General features: G+C 46.9%; 1 protein-coding gene across 1 annotated transcript; it reads left to right on the top strand.

Annotated features, from left to right (window-relative positions):
• The first annotated feature begins 3,003 nt into the window (after positions 1-3,003).
• Positions 3,004-3,662, top strand: LOC136470437 (uncharacterized). Its single transcript, XM_066468286.1, has 2 exons — positions 3,004-3,337; positions 3,433-3,662. Exons 1-2 carry the CDS (start codon positions 3,004-3,006, stop codon positions 3,660-3,662), a joined length of 564 nt encoding a protein of 187 aa, XP_066324383.1.
• The last annotated feature ends 8,904 nt before the right edge of the window (positions 3,663-12,566 follow it).

Below are 12,566 nucleotides of genomic sequence, written 5' to 3'. Positions count from 1 at the left end.
AGAGCGCCGCATCCCTCCCTTCAACCCGCCGACATCGACGCCCGTCCACCTGGCAACAAGGTACCCTCGGATCCGAGTTCACCTCCCTCCCTCCCCACCTTATCTGACGTCGTCGTCGTCCCCACCTTCCGGATCCTGACGCCACCGTCATCCACCCCCCCTCTGGATCTGACCCCCACGTGCTCCTATTGCAGGTATGCCCGACCACCGCCAACGGATCCGCCTCTCAGTTCGCCGGAATCGCCTGCCTTCTCGCCGGATCCGCCACACTAGCAGCGTCGTCCAATTCGTCTTGCTCCTCTCCTGAAGGCAGGCACTACATCCACCGTTCAAAACACGCGAAGCCTTTTGGCAAGGCATGTCCCCATCTCTTACGCCCTAACTCCCCTGTTTGTTACTCTTACAAGTGTTGCACTTTTTCTTGTATGCTGCATACATCATGCCATACATTTTGTATGCTGGCAACAGATGTCCACTGATCGTGCTAACTAGGGACTGACGCCACCTTGAGGACCTTTCTAGAACTAGTCATAGAATAGAAAAACCTCCTGCACTAGAACCAGAGAGGCCTCACAACCGTCGGGTGGTCAAATCTGTATCCAGCATTCGAAAAGAAAACTGAAGTTGGGTTATGACAAGAAACAGCTGTAGAACAAGTTGAACGAGATGAAGCGGACATATTTCGCTTGGCGCGACCTTCAAACCCACACTGGCCTAGGTCCGTGACCCGAATACAGGAGGCATCCTAGTTGACCCCTTATTTTTTTAGGGTGGCAATGGGGTACTACCTTCCACCTATTTTCTTTCTAACCCGCTGACTACCAAGTACTAGGGATGGTCCCATTCTATTCAGCCTAACATGTGGAACTATGGCACACGTGCAGGAAAATAGCCAATCGGCTGCGCAGCAGACCAAAGTTCCCAAATGACTTGACCTACTGGTCACTCTTTGGGGACACCCCCTCCCCTTGAAAGGGGCACATTGCTCGCTTCTGGTGGACATCATCGTGAGAGGACACCGAGTACTCCTAGCAATGAAACTCAACACGACATGTCCCAAGAGCCCATAGGTACACACAGTGTCGGCCAGTCCTCCAAGAGATCCACTAGAGAACATTCTGTCAACAACCCTCCCAGTAAGAAGACTGTTTCCATTGACGACTGCCTTAATGACCTAACCCAGTTCATTAAATACCATAGGCAGCAGAAGGCCGGGTCAAGCAAGCACTACGAGGAGATGGCCTAAAGTGAAGCAGATTTTGAAACAAGATGGTTTGCCCGAGTCTGATCCTGCGTTTGCTCATGCTTTAGTTGTTCTCAAGAACACAGTGGACCATAGGAACTTTCTGAGCATGGAAACGAAAGAGGGCCGCATGAACTTGATTGAGGCCTGCTGGGAGGTTCTGAGAGCCAGATCGAAGTAGTCGTTATCCCAACCAACATTCCTTCTGCGGCAGTTTATCTAGTTTTATGTTCGAACTATGCATGTTGAGGATGTATCTTTGCCCTATGTTCGTTTCGTTTGAAGTTATCATTGTAATGTTCCCTGGACACTTGTTTGGTTAAGTTGCATCGATGTGTTGTGGCATGTGGCCTGAACTTTGTGTGCTCGTTGTTTTTTCCTAATCGAAATAAATTGTGTTCTATAATGTACATATCTTGGTTGTAGGTTGATCCTACATTTCCTAACAAGACAAGACTCTATTAATTGGTGTTCTAGGTTACCTTGAAATCTCGCTTATTGCGACTTATCACACTGAGCATCATTTTATCTCTGTTGTGTGCACTCTCTAATGTAGGCACCATAGCTGTTTACGACAGGTCCAGCTCTTGCTATTCCAAAGGCTATATCAAATGCAGCTCTTCAAACTTCACAGATTGATTATTATGAACTAAATGAGGCTTTCTCTGTAAGTTCTTGGTCTTCTAGTTTCAATAGTACTTACAGCTGAAGCACAACTCTAGACTTAACTGTACTTATGGATATTGCCAGGTTGTTGATGTAGCTAATCAGAGGCTTCTTGGTATCCCTTTTGTGAGTCACTGATTTTTACTTGTATATACAATTCAGTAGTCAGTATTTCTATTTGTCTCTGCATGATCCAATAAATATCTCTATACATTCAGGGAAAGCTAAACTTAAGTGGTGGTGCTATTTCTCTAGGCCATCCTATCGGCTGCAGTGGTGCACGGATTATAGTCACTCTTCTTGGGGTATGCTTCTGACCCATGTATAATTATGATTTACTGTTTGACTGCAAAATCCGTCTTGGCGCATGATATATCATCCTCTTTCTTATCACATTTGCATCCCGCCCATCTATTTTTTTATTAGAATTTGAAGTGCATATAGTGGCAGACTAAGATATTTGTGGCTTTATCATTTTGAACAACTCTTTTCATTTTGTTTGCATCCTTGTAACAGAGTAGATCTAGAACTTAAGTAGACTCTATTAATTGGTATTCTTGGTTCAGCACCAACTGCAGAACCTTTCTTTGGACCCAATGAATTTGAAGGTTCATATGTCATACCTGATAAACTCATTTGCTCACAAAGTAGCCGGACTGAATTTAGTACTAATTCATGCTCTTGCAGATGAGCTACTCTGAGGACTCCTACATCAGTGACAAACTCCAGCGAAGGAACGCAAATTTACAACATTGCGGTTGCTGTTGTCCTCGTTGCAAGGTTAAAAGCAGTAGTGGCCAATGCGGCTCCAGTGGTGAACCCTGCCCTCCCCTTCCCAAAGATGAGCGGGCGACAGTGGATGCAACTGAATCTACAAAACGAACAAAAGTGCAAAGAAAACTTGCGTATGTCTCCTGATGCTTTCCTGCATTTGCACAACAATTTACTTGAGTATGGATTGAAGGGTACACAACAGATAGTATCCATAGAAACTTTAGGATTATATGTGTGGGCTTGTGCTCACAACGGGGCAGCTAGAAGGAAAAGGGATAGATTTGAACGGTCTTTAGATACAGTTAGTAGGGAGGTTACTCATGTGGCCGAGGTTATTTGTAGATGGGACATACAGTATTCTAGTTTCAACTGATAGAAGCTATGCTAGAGTGCACGCTCAGTTTTTAACATATGCACCATTTTTTGATGGCTGCATTGGGGCATTGGATGGCACTCATATTAAAGTTTCGGTGAACAAGGATGCCAAACGTGACTACATAAACAGGAAAGGAGATGTAACAATTAATGTTTGTGCCATTGTGGACATGGATATGCGCTTCACGTTTGTCGGGGCCAGGATGGCGGGGTCAGTGCATGACATGGCCATACTAAGAGAATGTTGGCGGGAACCAACCTTCCCGCATCCACCACAAGGTTAGTGATTAGTGCCATGCAATAGTTGAACCATCTTTGTACTTGCTTTTGAAGATAACTGAAAATGAATTGTGGAAATGGTGCATGTGTTGCAGGATGCTACTATTTGGTGGACGTTGGATATGCGCTGGAGACTGGCTACATGGGTTCATTCAAAAATACAAGGTACCATCTGGACGATTTTAGGGGTATAGACATGGAGACATTATCTCGACAGGAGAAATTGAACTTCACTCATTCGAGCCTCCACAATATCGTCGAAAGGACATTTGGGGTTCTCAAAGGCCGTTGGCACATATTGGATGGGGTACCAGTTCTGCCATAGGGAAAAACAAAAGATGATTATTATGTCATGCTTTGCAATGCACAATTTTTTACGGAATCGTGAGATTGGAGTTGGTTCGCCTACATACCCACCGTCGTATTGGGTTCAGATCAATGTTAATTGCACTATGTCCGCTGTGAGGGAGTACATATCTGTGGCTCTCTAGGGACAATGATGCAGCAAAGGTGATTAAAATTAAGATGCCAAGTACTTCAATTAAAGATAGTCGTCCCATGCATGTGTGCATGCACGGTGTGACTGTGTTCTACTAGTGTAGGTAAGGCCGTGTGGTGGAGGAGAGGACTAATTTGCATTGGTGGATGGCATGACCCAAACATGGCTGGGTAAGTGCCTGTTGCATGGGAGTTGCCATGTTTGTAAAGAAGTTGTCATGTTTGTAAAGAAGTGTAATTTGAACTGTTGTATGTAATTTGAACTATTGTATGTGACTGTATTCGTAATGGCTTGTAGGAACATGTTATGTGTACTGAACTGCTAGTTGACTAGCTTCTAATGGACGGCTAGTAGCCCCTAACAAACTGTTATTTCAGCTGTTGTATTGAATTATGTTGTACTATAATTTGAATGGCTTGTGGTTTGACGCCATCAGTTGAATGGATGTGGTGTTGGCACCATTTTTTTGAAATGAGCAAATGGCATTACATGGCTGATGTTTTGGCTGCTGGCTGGCAGCTGTAGCTATTGGCTGGATGGAGATGGTTGGTTGGCTGGTTTTTCCTGTAGCAGCTGGTTTTTAGCAGCAGTCGTTTCCAGGCTGATAATACCAGCCGAACAGGCTCACAATTTTCACTAGAGTGTTACTATTCACTAGAGCTCATTGCGTGTCAGTGAGAGAGGAGGAGATGAGAGAGAGAGAAATAGATTTAATCTACAGTGACTCTACATTAGTTATGTCAATAGGAGCGAGATCCAGGAAATCCATACCAAAGAGGCCCTAACAATACTCCCTTTGTTTGGAATTACATGGCGTGCTTCATTACAATTAGACAAGGTTTTGACTTAAAATTAATCTACTAATAAGTAATGTTTGTGGCAAAAAAAATGAAGTCACCTCCCTCATTATGTATTAGGACAGCTCCAACTATTGACTCTTAAGCTAGCTCTAAGCATTTTTTCCATATTTTAATAGAAGAGAGAGAAAAGCTAACTCTTCTTTAAGAGCTAAGCTCTTGCACACATTTTAAGATTATGGGAGAATATCATGTGGGGTTATCCATGCTAAAAGTTAGCAGTATTGGAGAAGTTGTCCCCCACCACGCCACCATCCCACGGCGAGCCGCTAGCATCGAGAAGAAGGGGAGGGGGCAGCACCCACCTGTGCCTCTGGTTCAGATGGCTCAGATGACCAGCAGGCGCCAAGAGAAGGTGGAGACACCAAGGCGAGGTAGCCGAAAGGACGAAAAGGGAGCAAGATTCAACACCCGATCTACTTTTAAAATATCCAGATGCAACACTTACAACATACGTCTTAAGACAGATGAAACACTTGAAACATGCATCTGAAATATTTGCAAAAACACCTCAAAACCATTTTAAAACATACACAACATCCAGATAAAACTCTTGAAACATATGTGTGAAACATATGCAACATCTAAATAAATACACTTGCAACATACATCTAAAAATAGATGAAATATTGGGAACATAAGCTTGCAACATACTGTGTACAACTATTGCAACATATACAATATCCTGATATGCTTTTGCAACATTCTTATGAAATATTTGAAATATACCTATGAAACATCTGAAGCATAGGCTTGCTGTCGACGAAATCTGGTTGACAGTCTACCGAGGGGTATACCCACGGTAGTAGATGAATCGGTGGAGGTGCGCGTGATATGAACCAGATGGTAACAAAGACACAAGACACAAGATTTATACAGGTTCATGCCATCAACTTAACGTAACACCCTACATCGTATGCTCTGTTATTTTGTATTGATTGTGTATCATATTCGACATCCCATCTAGGGGCCCCGTGCCTCTCCTTATATACTCTGTAGGGATAGGGTTACAAGAAAAATATCATATTTGATATTATACAATAAATCGCATCTTCATATAGTCTTGCGGTGCACGCCTTGATCTTGTGGGCTGGGCCACCTTTGATGGTGTGGTCTATGTCCATGCCATGGATACCTAGGGTTATACACCCCACAGCTAGTCCCCGAGCATCTTGTATCCACTGAGCAACGCCGTCTTGAGCAGGTCCGAGCAGTTTAATGTGAAACCGATCAGTTTAATCGGTGATTCAAGCGGTGGAAGTCGAAGCCGACCAGTTTAACTGGTGAACTGAGTGGTGAAAGTCGAAGCTGACCGGTTTAACTAGTACATAGATCTCGGACTTAACCAAGTAAGGCTTGCCAGAAGGATGTAAGGTGCTCAAGATAAAAATTTGAAAATTCTCCACCTTAGGCGAAGTGTAGCCACTTAGACTCTGTTTACGAGGTCATATCATCCGTAACTTAGTCAATAAGGATGGTAAATTAGGAAATAAGCACTACATTCACCGTCAGGGTGAAGTGTAGCCACTTAGTCCCCTGAGCCTGCTGGAAGATGAAGAATGAATCTTTAGCAGGGTCAAAGAAAATAAATCTGAAAGCTTGTCGACATCATGTGACATGTGCGTATCAAGACCCAAACGTGCTGCCCAAGATCAGCACCCTGATCCGAATAGCATGGAGCAAGCGATAGCACACCGATGATACATAGTAAGATCTGACCGCCAAGGGAGTCCCCAGCTTAGCTAGCGACTCTTGCACGAAGAATCCAAACGCTGAGTCCCTAGCTTAGCTAGCGATGAAGCGACGAATAATCCAAATGCTGAGGAGTCTCCAGCTTAGCTGGTGAGCCCCTAGTGTAGTGGACGACAAAGCGATGAACAATCCGAACACCGAGGAGTCCCTAGCTTAGCTAGCGAGCCCCCAGCATGGCTGACGATGAAGCGACGGACAATCCGACCAGTTGGTTGGCAAAGAATCAAGAACCGAGCAGCCCAACTAACTGGTCGGCGGTGAAGTGGGCGCCAAGTAGAAGTGAGCGCTGAACAGTCCGACCAACTGGCTGGTGACGAAGTCTATGAACCTAGAGGTCCTAACCAGTTGATTGGCAGAGAAGACCGAAGGCTAGGTGGTGCGACCACTTAGACGATGATCCTATAATAAATATGTAGAATGAGTAGTACATGATGTAAAAATAAATATATGAACTCAGCGATGAAGGCAGCAGAGCGGAATAGATAGACATTATGTTTGTATGAAGTGTTCATATTTTAAATATGAGTAACTTCTAGCCAGTTGGTTCTGTATCGCATCACCAGCCCCGATTGGCCCATACTCCATAGCGTAGAATGCTTAGCACTCATTTACGCATAAGAGCACAGGCGTCGCCGAGGAGCCACTGCTGACCACTCATAACACAGAGGGCTGGCGCTCGTGCACAGTGTAGGAGTGAGATCGAGAACAGGGCTGTTTCTGGTAACGCAAGTGAGAACGTGGCTGGTCGGTGAGTTGATAAAGAATATCTTAAATATATTGTAAACATTAAGTTGTCTTTTGGAGATGTGTTTATATTAAATATAAACTGCCTCGAGCCATTAGTTTGTTGGTTGAGCCCCCAAGCCCTGGCTAGCCCGTAAACCGTAATGCGGAGCGCCGGAGCTCGTGTACGTGTAGGAAGACAAGCATCACTGAGGAGCCACTACTGACCACCCATAACGCAGAGGGTACGCGCTCATGCATGTGTAGGGAGAAGCCAGAGACAGGGCCATCTCTAGAGAGCACAAGCATAAATGTGGCTGTTCGAGGAGCTGTTGAGGCAAAAGCATATGTCATCTTTAAGATGGTATATGTCAGGATATCTATATTCGGGTATCTGAGCCAAATGATTAATGAGTGTCACGTCGGCTCATCTGATGGTTAAGGACGCAACTACGGCCTCGTTCGACCCCCAGGGGTCGGGCCACACCTCGTCCGACTCCGAGGATGAGGTTTTCACCTCATCCGACCCCAAGGTGTGGGCTCTGACTCTGAGGACGAGGTTTCTGCCTCGTCCGAACCTCAGGGTGCGGGCTCTGACTCATCCGGTCCCATAGGGAGGGCTCTGCCTCGTTCGAACCCCTGAGGGCCTGAATTCCGTCTCGCCCGGCCCCTAGGGCAGGATTTCCACCTCGCATGTTCCCTGGGGGTCGAATTTGCCACTGGACAAAAGCAGTGGCCCCAGGGTGGGACCAAAACCTCTTCAACCACTATGGCGTGGAGAGCACACCTGGGAGCACGTCTAGGGTAGTGTCCTGATGCGACTGGCGGTCATATCAGGCCATGCAGGGAGACTCACGTCGCCCACCACGTCAATAGGCCAGCACTGTGCTACCAACTCCCTGCCTGACCACTGTCCAACGTTAGTAGACTGGCTGTCAGTTGACTAGCACTGTATCGCTAGCCCCCATATGGCCTCTGTCAAGGGACCCTTTGACCATTCCGTCCCCTCAGATGTGATGGAAGACAAGAACGACGCACGATACCCGCATGTATGCTTCAATGGCCAACAGGACCTCGGTACGACGCCGCTGCCAACATGATCTATAGGGTCAGTGGGACCCACGTGAAGAGGAGGATGGCACACTCCTAGGAGCCTTATTTTCTCTTTCTTTTTTCCCTCTTCCCTTCTCTCGGTCTTTGGTATCCTGTTCTCTCCCCTTGGTCTATAAAAGGGAAGGTAGGGCACTGTTCAGATCAATCGATCGATAGATCGAGCAGTAGAAGCAATGAGCAATCAAACCACAGAGACTTGAGAGCTCCTCCCTCTCTCGCCAGTTTATAACCCCCTATTACAAACTCAATGCTAGTAACACGAGCAACCCAAAACTAGACGTAAGGACATTTGGCCCGAACTAGTATAATCCTTGTGTCCTCTTAGCACACCATCCGGGTCAGACGTGCAATATACAAATTTACTAGTCAACTGTTCGAAACACCGACAGTATACATGGAGAAAAGTCGTTTAGAGAATAATCATGTAGAGAATAGTATGAAGAAACATCATGGCAAAAACTTTATTAAATATTCATATATAAAAAGGTACTTATCTTTAGACATAACGTCTGGTCAGTGGCGATGAAATTGCCTGGCCCTCGAGCTTTCTAGCCTATCGTCATGGCGGCGGTCGTGGTCGTTATAACGCCGTTCTTCGCGGTGATAATTGTGATGCTGTAGGCGATCAGAACGAGTAGTCCGGTCAGCTTGCTTAGCGGCTCGCTTGATGGCTCGGACGGTTCGTTTGACTGCTCGGACAGGTACGCGGAGTCATAGGTGAACGGACATAATCGGAGCGTGACAGAGTCAATCTGCGTGGGGAGGCGAAGTCCTTGAGCATGTCTGACCGAGGCATGGGCGCAGTCCAAGATCTTCCTTGCATGCCTAAGATACGTGAGGTTGCCTGCATGGTGGTGTAGATCCAGATGCATATGTGCTTGTATATCTCTTTAACTACTCCAATTAGCTTGTATGGCCGACCAACATCTTTGGTGGAAACACTACTCCACATCACATTATCGCCGGGCGCCTTTCCTAATTGCTGGTTGTAGTGATCCATGAAAACAATCTTACATATCCGATCAGAAATCACGAGCAACAACAAGATGTGATTAGGTTTCTCCGAACCGAAATCATGCAGACATACGAATATATCTAGAAGTATAATAACAATATTTAATTTGGAAGCGACTTGACTTAGCTTTCTTGGATTGCTTGACTCCGATCTTGTTGTCATGTGTTGCGTCTGTTGGAGGCGCATGGCAAGGCGTCGGACTCCAGCACGTGCGGCCATTCACCGAGGAAAGTGATCCGCTGCATGCCAACGTCAAGTTGCCACCGAATGTTGAGTTGCCGGCGACATTGGTTGAAGAAAAGATTCCCATATGGTTCATCATAGAATCAGTACGCACATATCCTACCTGGCGTGCCACTGTTGATGAAATCTGGTTGGCAGTCTACCGAGGGGTATACCCACGGTAGTAGATGAATCGATGGAGGTGCGCGTGATACGAACCAGATGGTAATAGAAACACAAGATACAAGATTTATACAGGTTCAGGCCGTCAACTTGACGTAACACCCTACATCCTGTACTCTGTTATTTTGTATTGATTGTGTATCAAATTCGATATCCCGTCTAGGGGACCCTGCCCCTCCTTATATACTCTGGAGGGGTAGGGTTACAAGGAAAATATCATATTTAGTATTATACAATAAATCACATCTTTATGTAGTCTTGCGGTGCACACCATGATCTTGTGGGCTGGGCCACCTTTGATGGTGCGGCCCATGTCCATTGCCATGGGTACCTAGGGTTATACCCGCCACACTTGCAACATGTGTTTTTCACCCTTCTTCTTCCGTACGACGCAGCGCAAGCAGGGGATGGGCAGGCGGAGGGTAGCTCCATCGCGGCCCCTTCTAGAGGTGAGCGGACGGGGGCGGGTGAAAGGTCCTTGTTGGTTTTGGTAATTGAGTGACAACCTAGGTGGACTAATTGTGTTTATGTGAGATACACAGGTGATTAGTCCACAGGTACATGTGTGTGAGCAACATATGCCATGAAGGTGAAAATGGCTTGGAGATGTTGCAAAGCTCACACATGTGATGATGAAGGAGCTTATTGCACATGAGACATGACATTGAGTCATGTGATCAAGGTGGAGAAGATCAAGACATGACTTGGCTTAATGGACCAGTTGCAAACGTGAAGGGCAAGTCGAAGGCTTTGGAGTGATGGACCGCGTGGCGGTGAAGCTTGAGCAAGACTTGGCGCCGATGGACGATGGCAAAGGTGAAGAGCAAGTAGAGTCAAGATCGATGAACCAATATGATCATGTGATGATATGAAGTGGATCATATCATTGTTGATCGTGTTGGTGCATGTGTTGCATCGACATTGAAGGAGATGGAATGGAATGCGCAAGGCAAAGGTATAACCTAGGGCATTTCATTTCATCGATCATAGGTGTGTAGAGAAGTTTATGACCGGGTTTAGGATAGATGGCCGTACTATCAAGAGGGGCAAACTTGTTTGCATATCGGTCATCTAGTGCCACTCGAGTGATCTAACTTTGCATTGTCGCTAGGATCGAGTGGCGTGGCAAGTTGAGTGGCTAACATCCTTTGGGAAATGATTGTGAAATGCTAACACACATACACATGGTGGTGTACACTTGGTGGTGTTGGCACATTTACAATGGAATGCCTACTTTCTACTGCGCCGGATGCAAATTCTTGGTGGTTAGCTCATTGGAGCAAGGGTGAAGAAGTTAGAAGTGAAAACGAGTTGGTCGCAAAGATGCTGGCGTCGGTCAACTGACCGGACGCTAGATCTGAATGCACCGGACGCTGGCAGGCTGCGTCCGGTCGCACTGACGTGGAGTGTAGCAGTAGCTGGAGAGTGACCGGACGCTGGTGCTGCGTCCGATCGCGTTCGACCGGACGCGTCCGATCATGCTCGGGAGCTTACTGGAAACGACCGGATGCTGAGGGTCCAGCGTCCGGTCAGTTGAAGCTGCTGCGTCCGGTCAGGTCAAGTGACCATTGGAATCGGGACACGTGGTCGTCTGCGGGCGACCGGACGCTGAGGTCCAGCGTCCGGTCAACACGACCGGAGCGTCCGGTCGTCCCGACCGTTGCCCAGTGAAGGGGTAACGGCTAGTTTAGCCCTTGGGGCTATAAATAGAAGTGGCCCTCGGCCATGGCTGGTGCGGAGCACCTCAAGGGACTTAGTGTCCATGCTTATGAGTGCTTGGGAGCCCTCCATCACACACATACTTGATAGCGATCATCCGATTGTGTGAGTGAGCGATTCTAGTGCGATTGCATCGTGAGGTTGCATCGAGTGGCACTAGGTGATCGAGTTGCGAGCCGGTGGTGCTTGTTACTCTTGGAGGTTGCCACCTCCTAGACGGCTTGGTGGTGGTCTCCGTCGAAGCGCGCAAGAAGCTTGTGCGGCGCTCCGGAGAAGTGCTTGTGAGGGGCACTTGTGCTCGCCCCGCGGGAGTCGCGAAGAGCAACATTAGTAAAGCGTGTCATTGAGCTACCCTCACTCAAGGGGTAGGTTCTTGCGGCGCCCGACGTGCGGGCTTAGCGGGTGATGCTAATTAGCCGCCGAACCACCAAGTGAGCGGTCGACACAACGGGGACTAGCGTGTTGGCAAACACGTGAACCTCGGGAGAAAAATCATCGTGTCAACCTTGTTCTTCCCGTTGGTTTGCATCCCCATTACACAAGCTTGCAATTACTTTTATACATATTAAGCTTGTGTAGTTGCTCTTGTAATTAGATAGCTTGTGTAGCTTGCTAATTACCTTCTTGCTTGTGTAGCATAGAAGTAGCTCCCTTGCGTGGCTAATTTGGTTTTAGTAACCTTGTTAGTCACATTGCTTAGTTTGTGTAGCTAAGTATTTGCGCTCTCTAATTAGGCATTGGTTGCCTTGTTATTGAGCTTTGCTAGTGAGCTTAGTTGGCTTTGTGCTTTAGCTTACTAGCATGTGTAGGAGCTCCCTTGTTGCTTAAAGTACTAGTGGCATAGGTTTGTGTGACCTTGCTCCTAGAATTGGTTAGGAGAGCTCTAGCTAGCCCGACACCTTTGTTGCATAATTGTTATCTTTGCAAGGTGCTAGTGAACATATATAGTGGGGTATTGTCTTGGCTAGACCGATAGTTTTAATTCCGTATTTGTATCGGTTAGCCGACGCGATTAAGTTTTAGAAAAGACTATTCACCCTCCCCCCCCCTCTAGTCCGCCATCTCGACCCTTCAGCGGGGACAGGCCAGCGATGGTGTAGGAGTCGCTGGGCGAGGGCCGAGAGGAAGGGGTCGGCCGTAGGCGCA

The sequence above is a fragment of the Miscanthus floridulus genome, chromosome 8 (genome assembly GCF_019320115.1).
Source record: "Miscanthus floridulus cultivar M001 chromosome 8, ASM1932011v1, whole genome shotgun sequence".
NCBI lineage: Eukaryota > Viridiplantae > Streptophyta > Magnoliopsida > Poales > Poaceae > Miscanthus > Miscanthus floridulus.
This window is presented reverse-complemented; position numbering and strand designations above follow the sequence as displayed.